The 22,895-nt window shown below is 51.1% G+C and overlaps 1 protein-coding gene across 3 annotated transcripts in view; it reads left to right on the top strand.

Moving 5' to 3' along the window:
* Positions 1–22,895, top strand: part of PDPK1 (3-phosphoinositide dependent protein kinase 1) — an 80,459-nt gene that overhangs the window by 20,705 nt on the left and 36,859 nt on the right. For all 3 annotated transcript variants that reach the window (XM_013055220.2, XM_045072002.1, XM_045072001.1), the window contains exons 2-4: positions 16,397–16,663; positions 20,040–20,082; positions 20,342–20,479. In XM_013055220.2, coding sequence (XP_012910674.1) covers positions 16,454–16,663; positions 20,040–20,082; positions 20,342–20,479 — 391 coding nt within the window. In that variant the 5' untranslated portion in view covers positions 16,397–16,453. The remainder of the gene's footprint in view (positions 1–16,396; positions 16,664–20,039; positions 20,083–20,341; positions 20,480–22,895) is intronic.

The raw sequence follows: 22,895 nt of genomic DNA, 5'->3' as shown, positions 1-22,895 counted from the left end.
CCTTCCCCTCAAGGTGAAAGACTTTCATCCCCCTGCCTGAGTCCAGCCTCAGACTCCCCAAGGCCCTTCTTTGAAATCCTTGCTTAATTTGCATTTTATCTTTCCTTTTTTTTTTTTTTAAAAAGAGTTTATTTATTTGACGGAGAGCGAGCCCAAGAGCACAAGTAGGCAGAGCAGCAGACAGAGCAGGGGAAGCAGGCTCCCTGCTGAGCAGAGAGCTGGTCAGAGACTCCATCCCAGGACCCTGAGATCAGGACCTGAGCCGAAGGCAGAGGCTTAACCCACTGAGCCAACGAGGCGCCCCCTGCCTTTTATCCTTCCTGAAGAGATAAAGATAAGACACAGATAAAGAAGCAGCTGGAGGGATCTGAGAATTGCCAGTCAGTCCTCTTCCTGGAAATCTCCTTCCTTTGCAGTCTGCTGTCCACCCAGGTGCTCTTGCCTTTTCTCCTTGTCCTGGGGGCACAGGTAGGATTGGGCTCCTAGTAGGTGTTCAGTGAACTGTGTGGTAGCGGATGAGTGGATGAATCACTTTTTCTTGTGAAGTGTTTTAAGTTACCATTTTTCAAACAAAAGAGGAGAAACCATGAGTTTCCCATCCAAGTACCACCTTCAAACCACTTCAAACCCACTTAAGGCTCAAGAGCACCTCTACAGCTTGAACCCCATCCCCTGTCCCTTTTGCAGACTTGGGAGCCCTGGGAGTCACTGTGGCTTCTTCCCAGACACTGGCGGTAGCTTCCTGTGACCTGCACTGCCCCCACCCACCCCCACCCCACCCAGTGAGGACCATCTTGGCACCACTGATTACTGACTGAGGTGTGCTTTACAAACGTGGGGCTCTGTATTTTCAAAAAAAAACTTCCAGGGCTGCCTGGCTGGTTCACCTGGTGGGACGTGTAGCTCTTGGTCTCAGGGTTGTAGGTTTGGGTCTCTTGTTGGGTGTAAAGATTAGTTAAAAAATAAAACCTTTAAAAAATAAAAATAAACCGGGCGCCTGGGTGGCTCAGTAGGTTAAAGCCTCTGCCTTCGGCTCAGGTCATGATCTCGCGGTCCTGGGTCGAGCCCCGCATCGGGCTCTCTGCTCAGCAGGGAGCCTGCTTCCCTCTCTCTCTGCCTGCCTCTCTGCCTACTTGTGATCTCTGTCTGTCAAATAAACAAACAAACAAATAAATAAGTAAATCTTTTAAAAAATACATAGATGTTGTACCTTTAAAAAAAAGATTTATTTAAGAGCATGTGCTTGTGCATGCGCACGGTTGGGGGGCAGAGGGAGAGAGAAACCTCAAGCGGACTTCACACTCAACATGGAGTCCCGCATGGGGGTTCACATCAAGAGCCTGCCACCTAACCGTCAGAGCCGCCAGGTGCCCCTGGGAATCAGCTAAGACTCATGTTTGCTTCCTGTCAGAGTTGCTCTTGTGAAGGGCAGCTTGTGGTCCCCATTCGGAAAAGGTAAGGTGAGCACAGCAGGTGGCACTCCTTGTCTGCACACTCATCTGTACAGATTGAGAGTCATGTTGAGAGGACTTGGGGGGGACATGGTGACCCCTTTTCCAGAGGCTTCACGGTGCCAGAAGTTGGTGACACTGATTCTTGGAGGCAGGTTCAGTTGAGAACAGCTGTCCTTCCTCGTTCTCAAGCTAGCTCAGCCACAGAGGTAGCTGCCACGTTTCTCGGTGGTGAGGCAGTTGCTGAAGCTTGTCCTGACCAGCCACGCAGGAGGTCGGAGGGAGAAACGCAGAAGGGGATCTTCTTCTGAGGGAGGGGAGCTCCGGGGTGGGGGTGCTGGTCCTGGGAAGTGGGGGAGGAACGGTAGGGGTTGGGCATGCTGGTGGGGGCGGTGCTGGTGGGGCAGGAGCAGCACTGATGTAGGCTGGCCCACCGTGTGAAGCTGGTGGAGCAGGTGGCAGCACCCAGCCTTTCCTGGGGTGTAAGGGGCGTGGATTTGGGGTGTGCGCGTGTGTATGGGAAAGGCGAGCGATCCTAACTCCCTGTGGGCTGTGTTCTGGAGAACTTCTCTTGTGGTCAGCTTCATTTGATTAGGGAGGATGGGTTTGGGGGATAGGCATGACTAGGATTTTGTTACTTGAAATTTCTCTAGAAATTTAAATTTCAGAAGCTATGGAGTAACCAGAACTATTTACTTATCGCAGTTTTGGGTCATCAGATGGGTGGCAAGCTGACTGGGTTGTGCTGGGAGGGAATGACTCACCGGCAGGTCCTGGGTCACCTGGGATCCCTGGGCTGTGCCTCTGTAGGGCGGAGTGCTGGCTAGCTGGAGGGGGTGTCTCAGGACCAGAACCCACCCTGTGGGGCTGCCAGTCAGCCTGTGTCCCCCAGATTGTGGCAGACTGCCTCAGTGCGTGCTATTGATGCTGCTTGAATGCTACCTTGAGATGTTGAAAGAAATTAGCTGTTAAGAGTAACAACTATAATAACACGCATTTGGACTTTTCACCTGGAAGAGGGCCTTTTCTCTTAGGCTTTTTGTTTCACAGTTGATGCTTAAATGCTTCAAAGAGTCACACTGTGACTATCTTTCTTAACTACAGAAGGAAAATTAATCAAGGACGAGCATCCGTCTGACCCTAAAAACATCTTCATCAGGGAGGGGCCCCAAGAGCTGTTTTTTTGTTTTTTGATTTTTTTTTAAAGATTTTATTTATTTATTTGACAGAGATCACAAGTAGGCAGCGAGGCAGGCAGAGAGAGGAGGAAGCAGGCTCCCTGCTGAGCAGAGAGCCCGATGTGAGGCTTGATCCCAGGACCCTGGGACCACGATCTGAGCTGAAGGCAGAAGGCTTTAACCCACTGAGCCACCCAGGTGTCCCCAAGAGCTGGTTTTGCATGGACGTGCTTGGCTGGCATGCGGTGGCTGAGGCAGGAAGGAAACTGCAGAATTCCATGAAGGAGGAAGGCTGCCCATGAGAGGTTCCTGTGTGGTTATGCCCATAATTGCTAGAGCAGAGGGGACACCAGAGCAGCAGTGATCTGGTGGCCAGCATCTCAGAACCCTGGACTGATTCAGGACAATACGGCTGGCGCTAGACTAGCGTCACAGTCTGGATCAGGAGATGCTTAGGCCCTTCTGGGCAGCCTCATTTCTCAGGCTCCTGCCCCTGCACTTTGAGGTACCCAGAACTTACCAGAAGTGACCCCAGAAGGAGTGTTTCAGGGACACTGAGGTCTCTGCCTGGCATCCAGGGGTTCTGTCTGGAGGTGGCCTGTACTTTGGGTCAACTGGGCTGCTGAGTCTAGAGGTGCTTTTGCCTCAGGGCTTTTGCACTGGCCAGTCCTCTGCTGAGATGGCTCTCCCCAGATTTCTTTAGGGCTTTCCCCCATCTCCTTGGGTTTTTGCTCCAATGTCACTTACCCAGTAAGGACTTCTATGCTTAAATTTGCACATCCTACAACTGCTTACCTCAAATACTACTGTCTTCCTTTCTGGCTGTTCTTTTCTCATGGTAGTTATCATTGTCCAACACTAACACTACCTGTTGTTTGTTTTTTGGAGTGTCTGTGTGCCATAGTAGAATGTAGCCACTCTTTAAAAAAAAAAAAAAAAGATTTTATTTATTTATTTGACAGAGCATGAGCATGTGGGAGGGGCAGAGGGAGAGGGAGAAGCAGACTCCTCACTGAGCAGGGAGCCTGACCCGGGGCTCAGTCCCAGGACCCTGAGATCGTGACCGGAGCAGAAGGCAGACACGGAGCCCCCCAGGTGCCCCAGAGTGTAGGGAGTGGACTTGGCTTGTTTCTTTGTTGTATCTCCAGTACTTAGGGCAGTGCATGGCGCATAGTAGGCCCTCAGTGAACATTTGTTGATGTCAGGTGGGTAGAGCAGAGTGGTCCTGAGGGGACTTAGTTTGCCTCAGATTGCGGAAGCTGCAGTGCGGCTCTGGCATTTCACGTAAATCATGTAATGGCAGAGCTGGTGTCCGTCTGTGTCTCTGTCTCATAGCATCTGTTATTGCCATCTCAGAAATCCAGAGTTCTTTCTACACCTCACGTGGATGTTGATTTCAGAATGACTCGCTTTTCTTTCTGACTCGTGACAGCTGCTGTATTTTGAATCTGAAACATTAGAGGAAAGTGAAACTTTAAAACATATGATGCATGCAGGGCACTGGGGGTTGGGGGAAGGCGGTGAGGCAGTTGGATCTTGGTTTCGGCTCAGGTCATGATCTCAGGGTTAAGGAATTAGCCTGGATCAGACTCTGCTCTTCTCTCCCCCCCTACCCCCATCTAAGCGTGCACTCTCTTTTTCTCTCTCTTTCTCTAAAATAAATAAGTCTTTGAAAAAGTGTGATGCATGATTAGCTGTCATTACATTTTACTTTCTGTACGTGAATACTTCTTCCCTGCCATGCAGCTGTGTCTAAGCCACCAGCACCCCGGCCTTCCACCCGAGACCACTGCCAGCACCTGAGAGACACCCACTGCTGCGCCTCCTGCCAGCTCACGCTTCAGCCCCATGGCAGCCAGAGATCTGCTTTGGCTGCCTCGTGCTTCCAGCTCTGGCCCATCTCTGTCGTGGCCACCCTCCCAGCTTTGGCCAGCCAGTTTTGTAAATGACATCAGGCCCATAACCCTGTAAGGATGTAGCTTCCTAGGGGCAGGGACCGCATCTGCCTTATGGCCATGTCCCTGGACCCTTGTAAGCACAGTGGTAATGTTTTCTGAGTAATCGGATTAATGATGTAATTAATTTACCTCCTTTAAGAAACTCTGATGCGCAGGGCGCCTGGGCGGCACATTCAGTTGAACGTCCGGCTCTTGGTTTCCGCTCAGAGCATGATCTTGGGGTTGTGAGATGGTGCCTCGCGTCTGGATCCCTGCGCAGCATGGAGTCTGCTCGTCCCTCTCCCTCTGCCCCCCTCCCCCCCGCGCACCACACCATGTACACACACTCGCTCTGTCAGTAAATAAAATCTTTTAAAAGGGGGGGGGATGGGCAAAATGAGTATGTGTGTTCCTATGAAGTAACAGAGAACCCGTGGCTTTGGAGAGGAAGGTGTACTTAAGGGACTTACCAGAGTCTCCCCAATAGCCCGAGTTGTCTGCACTGGGTGGGTTCAAGGTCTTGGAGCTTCCCTTACCCCCAGGACTGTGGACAGGGGTTGCTGGATGTGCTCTGATTTGTGGCAAACAACAGAATCTGCTGAGCCGGGGGGTCGGGGGATAGGCAGTGGGGCCTGAGAATGAAAGGTTGGAGGGGGTGACTGTGTGCTGCCTGCTGGTTTGCGTGGAGGCGCTTGATGTCCTCTCCCCTCCCCTGCTCAGCCTGGCCTCAGGGCCACTCACCACCCTCCTGTGTCTCCATCTTTGGAGTCCGTGCCCTGTTTCTCTCTTCTTTCTATGGCCAAGCTGTCCACTTCAGTAGCCACCAAACCAAAGCAGGCATGGTGGGCGCAGCTCGGCTAATGGTTTTAGCCAGCTGCCAGCACTGCAGTAAGGTGACTGACTGGTTGATATTAACTGATAAAACTTACTTACTAATTAACTTAAAAATTTAAAGATTCTATTTATTTAGTTGACACAGACAGAGATCACAAGTAGGCAGAGAGGCAGGCCGAGAGAGAAGGGGAGGTAGGCTCCCTACTGAGCAGAGAGCCTATCCGGGACTCGATTCCAGGATCCTGGGATCATGACCTGAGCTGAAGACAGAGACTTTAACCCACTGAGCCACCCAGGCGCCCTCTCTCTTTCTTTTAAGATTTTATTTATTTATTTATTAGAGAAGGAGCAGGGTCAGAGGGAGAGGGAGAAGCAGACTCCCCACTGAGCGGGGAGCAGGATGCAGGACTTGATCCCAGGATTGTGGGATCATGACCTGAACTGAAGGCAAAGGCTTAACCCATGAGCCACCCAGGCGCCCCAGGTCTCTTAAAGGGGAGCCTTCCTTAGGCCCTCCAGCCTCCTACTGGACTTGCGCTTTCGGGCAAGGAGGACTTGCCAGGAAAGGTAAGAGTAGCAGGTGCATTTGTGTTTACAGGCGGGGAAGACCAGGTCTCAGCTTTTATCTCGTGACAGTCTCTGTGACGTATACAGAACACAGTGTTTTTCTGCCCAAGATGTCAGTCCTAGACCACCTGCAGGGTACAGTGCTAAGAATAATGTGTGTGGGATTGTCTTAAGTCTTTTTTTTTAAGTGTGTTTATTCATTTGTGAGAGAGAGTGAGCTCGAGCTGGGTGTGGGGAAGGACAGAGGGAGATGGAGAAGCAGACTCTCTGATGAGCAGGGAACGCAATGTGGGGCTCCCAGGACCCTGGGATCAGGGCCTGAACTGAAGGCTGATGCTTAATCAACTGAGCCACCCAGTTGTCCGGGATTGTCCTATGCTTATGCCCCTCCCTTTACCTGCTATCTGGGCGGAGGGGGCTCCTTCCAAGAGAGGTGCTTCCCTGCGGGAGCGGTCATTCTGGGACAGGCTTAGAGGCTGCAGGTCAGGCGTGCTCAGCTGCTTCTCTCCTCGTGTGCCAGTTCTGGCTGGATGTGTTATTTTGCATATGCCTGCTTTACCGTGGGGTAAATGGTGTTCTCTCTGGCCATCAAAGTGGGCTCCTAGCTGTTTTTACTTTTCCAGCTCCAAGTTGAGAGTTTATTTCATTAGTTTAAAAAATATCTTAAATCACAGAAATGATTGAGTATAATGTTACAGCAAGTGAAATGTCAAAGGCTGGCATTTGGAAACAGCGTTGTCAACAGAGTTCCAGCCAAAACCTGTGTGTTGGCCAGTAGAGCCCAGAGTCCTGGAGAAACTGAATGAGAAAGCCAGAGCTCGTGCCTCTGTGGTTCCCCAGCCCAGGCCTTGCAGCTGCCCTGGGAGTTGCTGACTGCTTTCCCGAGAGCCGGGGGTTGTGTGGAGGTATTTCAGAGTCGGGCATCTTTGTTGGATTGCCGTTCTTACCCTCTTGAAGGTTGAATGTGGGTCTGGCTGCTGAGAGTGGGGTGTTACTCCCCACATGCCCATGGGCCGCTCCCTCCAGTCCATCTCTTCCAGTTCCGAGCCAGCCACTTGCCCTGAGTCCCTGCACTGCCACTGGGCCAGGAGGGCTGGGAGCACACTGGCCGTGTGCTTTCTTCTGCCCCAGTCTGGTGTTACTGAGTGTGAAGCCACACCCCTGGCTGCGAGGCTTTACTACGAAGCCTCGTCAGCACTGCCGTGTACACTGCTTAGGTCATGGGGGTTTCTTGTTCCCCAAACGTGGCATTAGGGTTTTTGCTTTTTTCAGGCTGGGTACACCTGTCGCTCTCCATGGTTTCCAGCTCCTGGTGGTTTTACTTCTCCCTTCTGCTCCAAGGGCCCACGGGGGCCTCCCCCGAGGGCTACATGCTTTCGGGGGGGGGTGGTCACTGAACACTTGGTGGGGTTTTTCCTGGGGAAGGGAGCATGGGGTCTACCAGAATAGAGCAGGGACTCCCCCAGGAACTGTGGTCGCTCAGACCTGATTGTTCTCTGTTACGGGGCCGTCCTGTTCGTTGTGGGGTGTTTATAGCATCTCTGTGCCTACCTACCAGAGGCAGCACCACTTTCTCTCTCCCCCGGAAAGTCTCTGGACACTGTGAGGGTCCCCTGGGGGCAGAACCACCCCACTTGAGAACCACTGGAATAGAAGATGTGTCAGTGGCTGCAGAGTTCCTCAGACCGGGGGCTCACAGTGGTCGGCTCCCCCGTAGCGGGCTGTGCTTCCTTGTGGCCCTGGTGACTCCCAGGATGAGCCCCACTTTGGGGCAGCCAAGAGATGGAGCTGTTCTCACACTCAGTGCTCCTGGCTAGGGAGCAGGCTCTCATTTGGGGAAGGGGCTTTGGTAGCATGTGTGGGCCGATCAGATGTGCTTGGCCCTGGGCTGCCGCAGCCTCAGACTTGGAGGCCCCTCATCCGGTGAGTGGATGCACCGCGGGCCCCCGGGCACTGTGGGTGTGCAGGGAGAGTGGCTGCTGCACACCTCCACCGGCAGCTCTCTGCCACTTCTGGCGAATATGCACACCGCCTGACCTTCGAACCGCAGTTTCCTCTCACACCTGCTCAGGTGGCCTGGGCTTGTTCTGTGGTACGTACGGCCTTTACTTGCAGACTAGTGGCGGAGAGGATGGGAGCGGACGTCTCCAGCATGATGCCTTACTTCTTCCACAGCAGCAGCAGGCCACACGCTGCTCCGTGACACAGGGTCTGTTGGGTCAGGTCTGCGTCCACCGTAACAGCCCATTAGGGCGCCCGGCGGCTCAATCAGTTAAGCATCTGTCTTCCGCTCAGGTCATGATCCTGGGATCCTGGGATCAAGTCCCACTTAGGGATCCCTGCACAGCAGGATGTCAGCTTCTCCCCCTGCTTGTGTGCATTCACTCGAGCCTGTGCTTGCCCTCTCTTGCAAAAAATAAATTTTACTTATTTTTAAAAAATATTTATTTATTGGGGTGCCTGAGTGGCTCAGTGGGTTGAGCTTCTGCCTTTGGCTCAGGTCATGATCTCAGGGTCCTGGGACCAAGCCCCACATTGGGCTCTTTGCTCAGTAGGGAACCTGCTTCCCCCTCTCTCTGCCTGCCTCTCTGCCTACTTGTAATCTCTCTCTGTATCAAATAAAAAAATAAAATCCTTTAAAAAATTTATTTATTTGACAGAGCACAAGTAGGCAGAGTAGGCTGATGCCCAACCAACAGAGCCACCCAGGTGTCCCACAAAAATAAATTTAAAAATAATCTTAGAAAAAACAAAAACCCGACCCATTAGTTTCCAGTGTGCCCCAGAGCCTGGGAATAGGCAGAGGCATGTACCACGGGCTGCCCTGCCTAGGGGGACCTCTCAGGGGGCAGTGCTCTACTTGGAGATCTCTCCTGGAGACCTTTTAACAGCCACATACATCACTTTGATGAGAGAAAGCTCTCGGGAGCACGTGCTTATAAACCAGAGTCTCACCAGACATGCCTGGTCATCGTTCTGGGGGTCTGCTGTTGGTGTTGGGCAGTTTGCAGTCAGGATGTCAGTGCTGAAGGCAGCTTTTCTCGGTAAGTGCTCCTGCAGCCAGCCTCCTTCTTAGTGTCCCTTGCGGAGTGTTTGATATCAGGCTTCTTTGTCCTCACTGCAGCCAGTTTGCTGGGTGGGGGTTGTCCCGGTCCTCAGTGCCCTCTTGCTGTCTGTGGCCATGGACAGCTGCTTCCTGCAGTGTGCGGCCGCCTCAGGCCTTGTGGCTGACCTTTGGCAAACTCTTCACTGCTCTTGGATGTCTCCTGCCACACATCCCAGTCCTGAGGTTCTGCCCACCTCGAAGAAGCCATGGGCTGTCCCCCACCTGTGCCAACCCGTCCACATGAAGATATATGTCAGTGCCTTTGCTGGAACTGTCATTGAGTCCGGAATCTTGTTCACGCATAATTAACATTTTCAGGAATCAGCCGGTCCTAATGTCGGTCTTTATTAACTTCATGTTTCAGGGGGTTTTTTGGTCAGCATTTCTCTTGTTGGTTTTGAATTAAAAGCGGTGTGTGTCACGGTGTCGTGTTGTCTTCTTGAGGCATGCTTGCCAGGAGGCTGGGCATACATGTGGACTGAGGTGAGGTCATGTTGATCTGATTTACACACTGCTGGGATAGGTGCAGGGGTGGGGGTAGGGGCGACAGAGACAGGCCTCACTCTCCCCTCCTTTACCCCATGGGGGCCTGTGGCCAGGTTAGTTCACAGCACCACTGTCATGCCCGGGACTGTGCTGTTGGAAGTGCTGGCTCCTTCCCACTTCCCTTCCCTTGTGTGTGTCCTCCTCAGCCCTGGGCCTGAGGGGTCTACACCTGGGATGACCCTGGAGGTCCAGCAAGCAGGTATCCTTAGTTGTGTCCAGGAGTCCCATGAGTGCCCAGGGCTCTGTGTGCATAGCCCTCCCTGGCTGTGTATCTGGCCTGACTTACGAGGACAGTCCAGGCCTGTCACGGTTCCTGCTGGACCTTTGCCTGCACACTGACTCTTCCCCACTGAACTGTCCCCGAGAGCAGAGAAGTTGCTGCTCATCTCTGGCGGGAAGTTACTGGATCTGATTATGCTTCTGTTGAGTTGCAAGCTTTCTTATAAAGGAACAAACCGTTAGGGCACAGCTTGGTCCAACCCTTGGTACCCTCTGTGTGTGCGGTGGAGTGTTGTGAAATGTGTGAGCCGTAGGGTGTTCAAGAACCCGGCCACTTTCCATAAATAAAGGGTGCACTTGGGCTCGCAGTCCCGCTGGAGGACCTGTCCCTTTGGTCGCATTTGTGCTGTGTGCTTCATTTAAAAACTCAGATTCTCTTAGGTGTTTTTACCCAGTCAGTCATTCTCCACATGTTCACTGGGACTGGGTGTTGGGTCATGTCTTCGCGCTGGTCACAGCGCAGCTCCTCCTTATTCCCTCTCACTGGTGCTGTGCTGTGTTTGTAACGAATTGGAAGTTTGTGACAACCCTGAGTAAGTCTGTCAGTGCCTTTTTCCAATGGCATTTGCTCACTTTGTGTGTCTCCGTCACATTTTGGTAATTCTCACAGCATTTCAAACTTTCTCATTATTACCATTTTTGTTGTGGTGATACGTGATTAGTGATTACAACTTCCTAAAAGCTCAGAAGATAGTGCGCGCGCGCTCTTTCTCTCTCTCTCTCTCTTTTTAAAGTAAGCTCTGTGCACCCAGTGTGGGGCTTGAACTCATGGTCCGGCAGTCGAGCTAGCTAGGTTTCCTGATGGTTAGCATTTTTTAGCAATAAAGTATTTTTTATTTAAGGCATGGACGTTGTTTTTTTTGACATAATACTACTGGATGCTTAATAGACCATGGTAGAGCATACACATAATTTTATATGTACTGGGAAACCAGGAATTTCGTTTGACTCACTTTCTTGTGACAGTCACTCTCTTGCCATGGTCTGAAATCGAACCCCCAGTATGTCCGAGGTAGGCCTGCTCCTTGCCTGCAGCTTGGATGCTCTCCGCAGACCTATACGTGGTGCACCCCCGGCGTTGATGGGGATTCCTTGGCTGGGCATAGTGTGTCTTCAGAGCTGACCCTGTCTGAGTCAGGCTTCCCGGGCTGGCCTGCTGCAGGGAGAGGGGCTCAGGCAGCACTGTGGGTGCTGCCCGGTCTCCTGCCTCTTCTTGCCACCCGCTGCTGCCTTCTCTGCCTCTGCCCTCATCGTGTTGGGGCACAACATGTTCTCTTTACATTGGTTTTTGACTTGGTGTGTTTAGTGCATCTCAGGATGAGTTTGTCCTTTGGCTCTCCTCTTGTGGTGGCTGAGCTGTCACCCTGGCTACCAGGCCCGCCTGTCCTTCCTGTGTGTGGCACGCTTTCTGCAGGACTCTGGTTTCTTCAGTTTCCTGTGTGTCTCCTTTCCCTGTTTAAATGGAGAGGAAATGTCTATCCTTTATGAACAAACAATATAAGAAACAGAGCTCTGTATGACCAGTCCCTTAGTTACTCAGATTTATAAAATGAAATGTTCCATTGTAATTAGCCTGCTTTTATAATTAGAGTAGTGACAGACTTCTTATCACCTGTGTGCACCCTTACAGACTCAGGACCCGTTTGGGCTTATTCTCATTAGCTGTACTGGCTGATCTCTTTTCAGGGTTTGCAGGATCACAGCTTGGCTAGTGACAGTCCCTGTAGGCCATTTCCCCACTCTTTTCTCCTACAAAGGCCTTCTCCTTTTCAGACATAGCAAGGGATTCTGGTACTGTATTCTCTTTTTTCTGTTCTAAGACATGGAGTTAACTGCTGCCCTGTGTTGTCTGTGTGTGTGTGTGTGTGTGTGTGTGTGTGTGTGTGTGTGTTTTCCTGAGTTCTTTTCATGGGGAGTGCTGTTCGAAGCAGTCTGGACGCTCTGGGTTCATTTCATGGAGTTCTCCAACAGTCTGGCTGTGGGTAGGCTCGTGATGTCACTGCTGGAACACTCCAGAGTCAGAGCTGGGAAGGGCAGTCTTCCTGCTTATGGGTGAGTGTGTATGTATTTCTGATTTAACTTTAAGGCTATCTCATTCTTTTTTTCTTTTCTCCAAGATTTTATTTATTTATTTATTTGAGAGAGAGACCAAGTACGAGCAAGATGGATGGGCAGAGGGAGAGGGAGAAGCAGGCTCCGTGCTGAGCAGAGAGCCCGATGCAGGGCTCGATCCCAGGACTCCGAGATCACAACCTGAACTGAAGGCAGGCGCTTAAGTGACTGAGCCACCTAGGTGCCCCATCTAATCCTTCGTTTTTATTATTTTTATTATTTTTTAAGATTTTATTTGACACAGAGATCGCAAGTAGGCAGAGGCGCGGGCAGAGAGAGGGGTGGGAGAAGCAGGCTCCCTGCTGAGCAGAGAGCCTAATGCGGGGCTCAATCCCAGAACCCTGAGATCATGACCTCAGCCAAAGGCAGAGGCATAACCCATTGAGCCACCTCCGCGCCCCTGTGTCTAACCCTTTCTTAATGCCCACCTAAATTTCTCCTCTTTTCTTCTCCCACCTTTGTAGTATTTCTTTGTGTCTCACTGGCAACTGTTCCGTCATTGCGTTCACACATTACCACATTGCTTTCCAGAAGACCTGGTACCAGCATCATGGGTTCGTGATGCCAGCCGCAGGTAGAGAGGTGCCTTGTATTATTGTGGCTTTGCCAGCTTTTGGTGTTTCTGTGTGTGGTGAACATATTTAATTGTCATTACTATGTATCTGTCTGTCCTCCATCCTCTCCCATAATCGCAAACATCCAGTGCCATCTCTGGTCTCTTTAAGGTGTCTTTGGATACCTTGCACGTTTTTTTTTTTTTTTTTTTTAAGATTTTATTTATTTATTTGACAGACAGAGATCACAAGTAGGCAGAGAGGCAGGCAGGCAGAGAGAGAAGAGAAAGCAGGCTCCCTGGTGAGCAGAGAGCCCGATGTGGGGCTCGATCCCAGAACCCTGGGATCATGACCTGAGCCGAAGGCAGAGGCTTTAACCCACTGAGCCACCCAGGCGCCACCACCTTGCACGTTTTCATCTCTTGGTGGCTTGAGTTTTTTTGGTGCCTTTCTGCTGTCCATTTCTTCATCTAAAGTCTTGATGGTTTATAAATAAATTTGAATGAGCTCTTGTATATAACTGAATGCAGTCATATGTGATACAGCTGTTTTAGCAGTTTATTGAGATGCAGTTTGTGGACTGTACAGTTCACCTATTTAAATAATTCAGTGGGTTTTAGTGTGTTCACAGCATCATAGAGCCATCATCACGATCTAGTTCCAGAGCATTTTCAAGACCCTACAAAGAAACCCAAGACCCATTAGCAGACCGCCCCCCACCCTGTGTCCTGCCCCCAGCCCCTGATGACCAGACCACCCATCTGCTTTCTGTCTGTGGGTCTGCCTCCTCTGGACAGCTCACGGGCATGGGATCCCACAGTGCGTGGCCTGTTGTGTCTGGCCCTTTTGATGGAGCATGGTGTCTCCCACGTTCATTTAAGTCATAGCATGTACCAGTGTTTCCTCTTCATAGCTGAACAGTACTCAGTTTTCACGGCTGGACTGCGTTTGTTCATCCATTTATCTGTTGGTGGACATCTGGGTTGTGTTCACCTTTTGGCCATTAGGTGTCCTGCTGCTGTCAGCATTTTCGTACAAGTTTCCTGTGGACATAGGTTTGCCTGTCTCCGGGTGCACACCTAGGCTGAGAATTCCTTGCTTTCGTGGTGCCTGTTGCCTCCTGAGGAACTGCCAGACTGTCTGCCGAAAACCACGGCGCCAGGTCACATGCCCAGCCTGGAGGTCCCGACTTCCCCGCAGCCTCACCAGCAATTGTTACTGTCTGTTGTGTGATGCTGGCACCCTCGTGGGTGTCAGGAGGAATCTCCTCACGGCTCTGATGTGCGTTTCCATAGTGATGGTGCTGTTGGGCATCTCTTCATGTGCTTATTGGCCATTTGTCTATCTTTTCAGAGAAATGTTTATTCAGATCCCTTGCCTGGTTTTTAAGTGTGTGTGAGTGAGTTTGTGTGTGTTTTAATTGGGTTGTAAGAGCTCTATGTCGTCTGCATACAAGTCCCTTAGCAGATGCATGATTTGCACATACTTTCTTCTCTTCCGTAGATTGTTTTTTCACTTTACTATTTTTAAAATTATTTTATTTATTTATTTGACATAGAAAGAGAGCACAAGTAGGCAGAGCAGCAGACTGAGAGGAAGAAGCAGGCTCTCCTCTAAGCAGGGAGCCTGATCTGGGGCTGGATCTCAGGACCTTGAGATCATGACCTGAGTCAAAGGCAGTGGCTTAACCCAGTGAGCCACCCCATCTTTTCACTTTCTCTTTAAAAAAAAAAAAAAAAAGATTTTTTTTTTTAATTAATTTATTTATTTGACAGAGATCACAAGTAGGCAGAGAGGCAGGTGGAGAGAGAGGAGGAAGCAGGCTCCCTGCTAAGCAGAGAGCCTGATGCGGGGCTCTATCCCAGGACCCTGAGATCATGACCTGAGCCAAAGGCAGAAGCTTAACCCACTGAGCCACCCAGGCGTCCCCCATCTTTTAACTTTCTTGATGGTGATTTTGAAGCACAGAAGTTTTTAATTTTGGTGAAGTCCCTTTGATCCGTGGTTTTGTTTTGTTTTGTTTTTTCTTTTTGTTGTTTGTGCTTTTGGTCTCATATCTAAGAAGGTATTGCTAAGGTCAGGAGGATTTACTCATATATTTTCTTCTAAAAGTTTTATAGTTTTCGTTTTTACGTGTATATTTTTGGTAAACTTGAGCTAGGTTTTGTATATGATACAGGAAAGGCATTCGACTTCATTCTTTTTGTATGTGGCTATGCGTTTGTTGAAAAGAATGTTCCTACTCACTAAGGGTCATGGTGCCCTTCTCAAATATAAGAAGATTGTAGACATCTAGGCCTCCTCTCCTAAACTCTTCTCCACTCCTCTCTGCATGACCACCCTGTTCTGGTTACTGTAGCTTTGTTTCTAAGGTCGTGTGGGTAAGCTGGTTCAGCTTTGTTCATTTCTGAGCTTGTTTGTTCTGTGTCCCATGTGAATTTTAGGACCGGCTTACAATTTCTGCAAAGAAGCCAGCCGGGGAGTTAGTAGAGATCCATGGAATAAGTTTTAAAATTTGTTAAATTTTGGGGGTGCCTTGGTGGCTTAGTGGGTTAAAGCATCTGCCTTTGGCTCAGGTCATGATCTCAGTGTCCTGGGATCGAGCCCCGCATCAGGTTCTCTGCTCGTCAGGGAGCCTGCATCTCCCTCTCTCTGCCTTCCTCTCTGCATACTTGTACTTTCTCTCTGTCAAATAAATAAATAAAATCTTTAAAAAAAAAATAAAATTTGCTAAATTTTGAATTTGTTTAAATAATTTAAAAACCAGAAACTCTACCTGGCCTGGAGGTACCTTTGGTTGGAGTGAGCCACTGGGTTCTAGAACAGGTAGTTTCCCAGGTGTTAACCAGTTACTCCACTGCTGTCTTTTTTTTTTTTTTTTTAAAGATTTTATTTATTTATTTGACAGAGAGAGATCACAAGTAGGCAGAGAGGCAGGCAGAGAGAGAGAGAGGAGGAAGCAGGCTCCCTGCTGAGCAGAGAGCCCGATGCGGGACTCGATCCCAGGACCCTGAGATCATGACCTGAGCTGAAGGCAGCGGCTTAACCCACGGAGCCAGCCAGGCGCCCCACACTGCTGTCTTTTTTGAGAAGCTTATTTAAACAAATCTAACTTTCTTTTTGAAGTAGGCCCCACACCCAGTAAGGACTCAACATGAGGCTTAAACTCACGACCCTGAGATCCTGATCTGAGCTGAGCTCAAGAGTCCGGCACTGAACTGGCAGAGCCACCCAGGCACCCTCAGCTGTAGCTTTCATGTACAGCTGACAGTCCTGGAGTCCTCTTCCCATGAAGTTCTGCTTCCGTGCTCTAGCACTGCTAGGTTAAAATTCTGTTTCATTGTGCAGTTTTAAGCCAGTCTGTGTATTCAAGCCCTAACTGAGTACCTTCCATGTGTCCAGCCTGTATGAGGTGTGGGTGGGTGAGTCGGTGAGGAGCTCCGGGTGGGGATGCTGTGGTCAGAGTTCGGGCCGGCTTCCTCTGGGGGCTGGGGCTGGCTGCTGGGGGCACTGAGGTTGGGACGTGATGGGAAGACCCAACTGGCCATGGCAGGGGCTGGTTGGAGGGAGAGTCACTGGGTGCTGATGGAGGAGAGTGAGGGCGGATAGGATCTGGATGGTGGGGTTGCTGGGCACACGGAACAGGGAGTGGGGGCTGGGATTTGAGCAGGGAAGGGATTGCAGGAGAGCAGTGGCCTGAACCCTGTGGTAGAACATCAGATGCCTTGCCCTGTACTTGGTGTTCGTATTTCAACAGTGTTACCACTTCAGTTCATACATGTAGGAAAAGTGAGCCACTGTGAATCTTACCCCTCTTTCCTGTGTCCACCAGTACGACACCGTTCCTATTCAGTCCAGCGTGGTGTTATGTGCTTGCCCGTCCCCATCAATGGTGAGGACCCAGACTGAGTCCAGCACGGCCCCTGGCATTCCAAGCGGCGGCAGCAGACAGGGCCCTACCATGGACAGCACCGCAGCTGCGCCCCGCCCGAGTGCGAGCTCCCTGCAGCACACCGCCCAGCCACCGCCACAGCCTCGGAAGAAACGGCCTGAAGACTTCAAATTTGGGAAAATTCTTGGTGAAGGCTCTTTTTCCACAGTGAGTACCTGCTGCTGCTGTTTCCTCAATGAGTATATTTTCCTTGGGAAGGCTGCCTTTCCTCAGGGCTTGGAGCTAGGGGACCCCGTGACCTGGGTGGTGGTCTTCCCCAGGCAAGGGTCTCGACTCTGGTTGCGAGGGTGATTTGGGGCCGCCTACCACCAGGTGAGTCACATGGGTGAGATCCCTACGCCATGATTTTTGAAGACGAAAGCTGTAAAAGGCATCTGTTTATTGGTCTTTCTGTTCTTGGTCTGGTTTGGGGTTTGATGCAGTTAGTTTTTACCCTAACCAGTCATCGACAGATTTCATCCTGCATCCTGTATCCCGTCAGCACGATCTTGGAAGCTTTGCTCTCCCTTCGTTTGAAAGTGTCAGTATCAATGTCTCTTCAGACCTTTCGGGAAACATTTAATGACCTTTACTATTTCTCTGTTATTTAAAACAATGCATAATACAGCACAGCCTTGACCCCTGCTGGAGGCACAGCCCCAGACCTGTGAGCCTCCAGGTTCTTGGTCTCCGTTTCAGTCAGCACCTCTGTTTGCTACCTGAGCCAGTTGTGCCTATCTTGTGGTGTTTTTTTCCTTTTCAAGCAAAGAAGTGAAGGTTCAGAGTAGCCGCTTTGCGGAGGTGGGAGCCCCACGTGGCTGTGATGGGGCCGGGGGCTTGCGCAGGCTCGGGGGCGGCCTGGGTAGCAGCGCGCCCTGCAGATGGCCAGGGCCTTCTTGACTGGCCTCTGGGGAGAAACCTCATGCGAAACCTGTTTCCCTTTTCTCTTTTTACATTCATGAAATGTCACAAAATATAAAGAAGAACATGAAGTTTTATAGCTCACCTATGTTCCCAACTTGGTTTTAATCAGTGTTAACTTTTTGTTCCACATGTGTATATATATACACACATGGGGAACAAATATATATATATAGTTGTATGTATTTATATATATATATATGTATGTATTTAAGATTCTGTTTATTTATTTGAGAGTGAGTGAGCCTGAGCATGCGCGCTCAAATGGGGAGGGGCAGAGGGAGCAGGGAGCCTGATGCAGGGCTCGATCCCAGGATCCTAGGATCATGCCCCGAGCAGAAGGCAGACACCTAACTGACTGAGCCACACAGGCGCCTCCCCTTACATTTTAAATTTAGATTTTTTTTTTAAAGATTTTATTTATTTATTTGACAGAGAGAGATCACAGTAGGAGAGAGGAAGGGAAGAGATCACAGAGAGAGGAAGGGAAGCAGGCCCCCTGCTGAGCAGAGAGCCCGATGTGGGACTCGATCCCAGGACCCTGAGATCATGACCTGAGCCGAAGGCAGCGGCTTAACCCACTGAGCTACCCAGGCGCCCCTTAAATTTAGATTTTTTTTATTGGCTGTTTCTGTTTAAATTACGAAACAGTTGTGCCCACGTGATAATAGTCTTCAACTATGAGGATAGTCCCCAGTTGTTCTGGTACTCACAGATCTTTCAGAAAGAAGAAACTATTCTGAAAAGAACCTTGGCTGTTCTGCACAGTTACTGAAGAGTCCAGCAAAAGAAGCAGCGTTCTCCCTCTCTCAGTTCTGCTTCATGGACATTTACCTCGACTCACAAATGAGGACTTATTTATGAAACTCCCCCTTGTCTGTGGGTCTGCACAGCAGATAAAAGTAGGCCCCGCCCATTTTGGATGATGCAGTCCTGATGTTGGAAGGGCCCAGCTGTGATGCTTGTCTCCCTGCGCCTTCCGAAGCCGGGTGCCCGGGAGGAGCACCGGGAGCTGCAGGCTCCTTCCTGGCGCTGTGTATAGTCCCGATGCTCTGGGCCTCAGATGATATGCGCTACCCTCAGGTCTTCCTCATCGCTCCGGAAATAGAGACCACTTAAAATTAGATTTCTAGGGGAGGGGGAGGACAAGCGGCTGTTCCCAGCCTGAGCAGGATCTGCACTTAGCCAAGCCTGGCCCCGGAGAGTGTGGAGGCCCAGCCTGCTGCTGCCTGGCCCCCTGGGGATGATGTTGACGTCCCGATGAGCTCTGCTGTTGGCTCCACAGTGACAGAGGGGTGCGTCATGCCTTTTTCCCTGGAAGAGGGATACTCCCTGCCCTGTGCCCATAGGGAAACCTGCACGTGAAATGTTGAATTCACACAAGAGAGATTTCCTTAAGTGCCGACTTCAGAGAAGATCTCGTTAAGTACTAGTGCTTTCTGATGCTTCTTTCTTCCTCTTTCCGCCTTCCTTGTAGCTAGCACATGCTCCTGTGAAGAAACTTCACATTTCATAAACACATGCCCCAGTGCTTCAGAACAGCCCACACAGTGCATTCCTTTGGCAAGATCTCTGAGATCTTTCCCTTTGAGCACATACAATCCAAACCCATTCTTCTTAATCATTGCAGGTCATTTCACACAGTGTTTTCCCCAGATAGCTTCTGGTGAGTCTTTTGGAGAATTCTGTAATTCGATGAGTCTGGCCTCCGAAGGTGTTCCCTGAGGGGAGGCCCAGCGATCCCCCAGGATTCGGACAGGTTTCCGTCTGCACTCTGGTCTTCGGACCATCCTTCCTGCAGGTGTCTTGGGGGGCGTCATCCGCCTCAGCTGGCTGTGGTGGATCGGGTGCCCCAGCTTCCTGGCCAACGGACCTCATCAGGCCTGTGGAAATTGGTGGCCACTTGTGCCAAAGGTTGCTTGTGTAGAAATCTCTTTTCCACATTGTGCTGTGCCCTGTTGGCTCTCTGTTTGCAAGGTGGAGTGTGACTATAGGCCTTAGGTGTGCGGCCGAGAAAGCCTGCCAGGTGTGGGATTGCATCCTGGGTGGGAGGCGCGCTGTGCAGGGGGCACTCTCCGTGGGCCTCATGGGCCTTGGTTTCCTGGGCCCTTGACAGCAGGGACAGGGTTTACCGTCCCCGAGTGCAGGACCCACTGAAATGTGTGGTCACAGTTCTTTGTAAAAGCCCAAATTCAGGGCAGCTTATCACAGTGAACATACACTGAGAACATATTCTAAAAGTTATTTTTTGAAGGCGTTCCCAGGACCCATCTGGGCTATTATTTGCTGTTTCTGTCTCTGTTTGTGGGGGTGACGTTAGTCCCGGATATTCCTGAATGCATACGTCACTGCGCCCTGGGAACTCAGCAGGAGCAGAGACAGAAAGCCTTCTGAGGACCCTGACTGATCTGTGCATTTGCTGTTTATTAGAACACAGTAACTTCATCGTTAACATCCAGCCAGATTTTTAGCACAGGACCAATATGTTTTAACATAATTTCTAATATTTAAATGTAATTTAATGGTGGGGGCAGGTTAGCCTCAAGGTTACCTGTGAGAGTTGATGCCCGGGTTATACTGAGTGTTTTTTCTCTTCTTTTTCCCTCTTTTCTTCCCAAACCAGGTTGTCCTGGCCCGAGAACTGGCAACCTCAAGGGAATATGCTAGTAAGTACTGACCCCGGGGCTGTGCGTCCGGGGTGCAGGCGAGGGCGTGTGCCAGCGCGCGGCAGCCCGGCCTCCCAGCACCTGGAGGCTCTGTGCTGATTTCAGGGGTGGGATGCTGGTGGTCTTAGAGAACACAAACTGGGTGGGTAGGTTTTGTGAAAAACTTTGATTTGTATCAGTTACTTTGATGAGTTTTGTTTTTAGTATATTTTCTTAAGCCATTATCAATCGTAGTAACTTGCTTCTCTCTTACTTTAAGTTAAAATTCTAGAGAAACGTCACATTATCAAAGAGAACAAGGTCCCGTATGTAACCAGAGAGAGAGACGTGATGTCACGCCTGGATCACCCGTTCTTTGTTAAACTTTACTTCACATTTCAGGATGATGAAAAGCTATGTATCCTTTGAACAGTCAGAGGCTTCTGAAGTCACACCAGTTACCCCGTATGGTTTTGGAGTCATGGCCCCTCTGTGTATGTTCACAAGTCGTTTCTTTCCCGGAAAGGACAGGGTGGCATATTCTCAATGCGGATGAATTCACATCACTTTACTTTGGGAGCCCCTGGGATTGCTGGTGTTCACTGAAGTAGAATGTTACTTCAAAAGAAAACATCACAAACCTTTCTGAGGTTTTTTGTTCATAAACAATCTAAAGGATTGTTAGGATTTTTAACCCTGTGACTGCTAGACATTTATTCAGAGGCATTCCTTCCTCCTCTAACTGGTGTCCTTGGGATATCCCTCAGATGTCAGGTCCTCCGATCAAAGCAGGGCAGTGAGGGAGGGAAAAGGATCTTGGGTGCTCAGGGCCCTTCTCTGCTCTCTTTGGCCCAGGGGTATGGGGTCTGTTTGAAGGGACAGCTTTATCAGGCGTCGCCCCCAAGTGAGAAGTCCAGGGAGCCACCCACAGGAGTCCAGAGTCTTTCCCACAGTACCCAGAACGCTCTCCTCCCCAGACCATCCAGCCTCCCTCCCTCTTTCCTGCCCTCCGTCCTCCCCGTGGCTCCCACCTCAGTTTGCTCTCTGCCTGTGCATGGCTCTGGTCACCCAGTGCCTCTGGCTCTCCAGCAAGGCTGTCACACACCACTGATTGCTTCTTCTGAGGGCCTCTTCTGCTCCCTGATTTCTCCCCTAACCCCTGGAGTAGTGATTTTTCCCCCTCTTTTATCTTTGCTTAGGGAGCAGGGCAGACAGGGTACTCTGGTCTCCAGGGTAGACCACACTGTGTTGTCTCACTCATCCCAGGGCCTGCCCATTGTATGGCCTAGCTATCCAGTTTCTCCTCGTTTCACAACCCTTTCCTGTCATTTTTCCTAACCAGGACTTGCCCAGCCCCTCTGTGCCCTCGTGACTCTGTCCCCAGTTCCAGTAGATGCTCTTCTGGTTTCTGCTGCACCGAGAGGTCAGCTGTCATGTGGAGTTGCCTCAGGGCTTGTTCAGGCCTCGACCCCTTAATTCTGTCCCTCTTGCCCTCACGTGTCCTCAGCTTGTGCCCTACTCCTACAGAGCCAGTCCCCGTAAGGGCTTGGCTTGCCCCCCTTCCCCAGGCTTTCCCCTGTCTCTTTCTACACAGATTCTTCTCGTTTAGAACTTTGCTTCTTCCCGTTCCCTCTCCCGCCCCGGCCCCAGCACCATTTTCTGGCTCCTTCAGCTGTCGGCCGAATTTGTCCTTTCGCTGACTGAGAAGTACTTGCTGAGTGCCCGGCAATGGGGGTATGCTGGTGAAAAGGTGAAGAAGGCTTGGCTGTCATGGAGTCTGCGTACCCAGGAGCAGTTAGACACACCCAGACTGTCAGTGCCTGTGCAGTAGACTTGAGGGAGCCAGGGCAGTGAGGGCAGGTAAGAGGGTGAAGGAGAGTGCTGTTCTCATAGCTTGGTGGTCTGCAGGGACATGGACTTTGGCCAGAGACCTGGGTAGAGTGAGGGCTAGAAGCTGGAGTGACAGGCTGGTCAGGGGCCAGCTTCTCCTCCCCTAGACGCCTGATAAGAATTACGGATTTTTTTCTAAGTGCGCCAGGAGCCGGGAGGGGCTAGAGCAGAGCAGCCATTTGCTGTGATCGTGGCTGGTGCCACCCTGAAGGCTCCTGTGAGGGGGCTGGGCAAGGGGCGGTGCAGTCAGCCTGGCTCCTGGGTGTGGGGCCTCAGGCTGGGGTGCCCGGGGGTGCTGGGAGCGAGCCAGAAGAGACTGAGGGTGAGACCAGGCTGGAGGTGTGTGTGGGGTTGGCGTTTGATGCATCTGTGGGTGCTGACTGCTGCTGGGTCAGGAGTCAGGGCAGTGTGCGAACTGAGGGCTGGGGGCAGGGGGCATCAGCAGGCTGGCCGGCCACTGGAGGGCGGGCCCTCAGCAGGGAAAAGTTCTGAGGCCTGAGCCCGAGTCACCCTGACACAGGGACCGGCACATAGGGGGCAGGGCGTTGCCCATGAGTGGAGAGGACAGACCTGGGGGGCGCAGGGCTGGTCGGTTTCCAGTGTGGGTTGCTTGGCGGCCAGCCGGGGGCTATGGAGTGGCCAAGCCCCTGGGCCCTGGGTCTCCCCTGTGGAATGGCCCCCCTACAGGTTGTTTCAGGGTGGGAAGGGAGTTTCAGGAGAGAGAGCTGAGGAGGTCCTGGCAACACCTGTGGTGCGTTTTGCCCAGTGGTTCCGCCCTCATGGGGGAGCAGTCAAGGGGTGTCATAGCCACTGGCATGTAGGGCAGAGGGTCCTGCCTGGTTTGTTCAGGGTTAGAGAACGTGTGCTTCTGCCTGGCTCCAGCATCAGCCGTGTCCCCACCACTCTGCCGTCGCTGCTTATGGCTCCCCGAGGACACTGAAGAG

Source organism: Mustela putorius, unplaced genomic scaffold, assembly GCF_011764305.1.
Source record: "Mustela putorius furo isolate JIRA1106 unplaced genomic scaffold, ASM1176430v1.1 tig00004007_pilon_pilon_pilon, whole genome shotgun sequence".
Taxonomy (NCBI): domain Eukaryota; kingdom Metazoa; phylum Chordata; class Mammalia; order Carnivora; family Mustelidae; genus Mustela; species Mustela putorius.
This window is presented reverse-complemented; position numbering and strand designations above follow the sequence as displayed.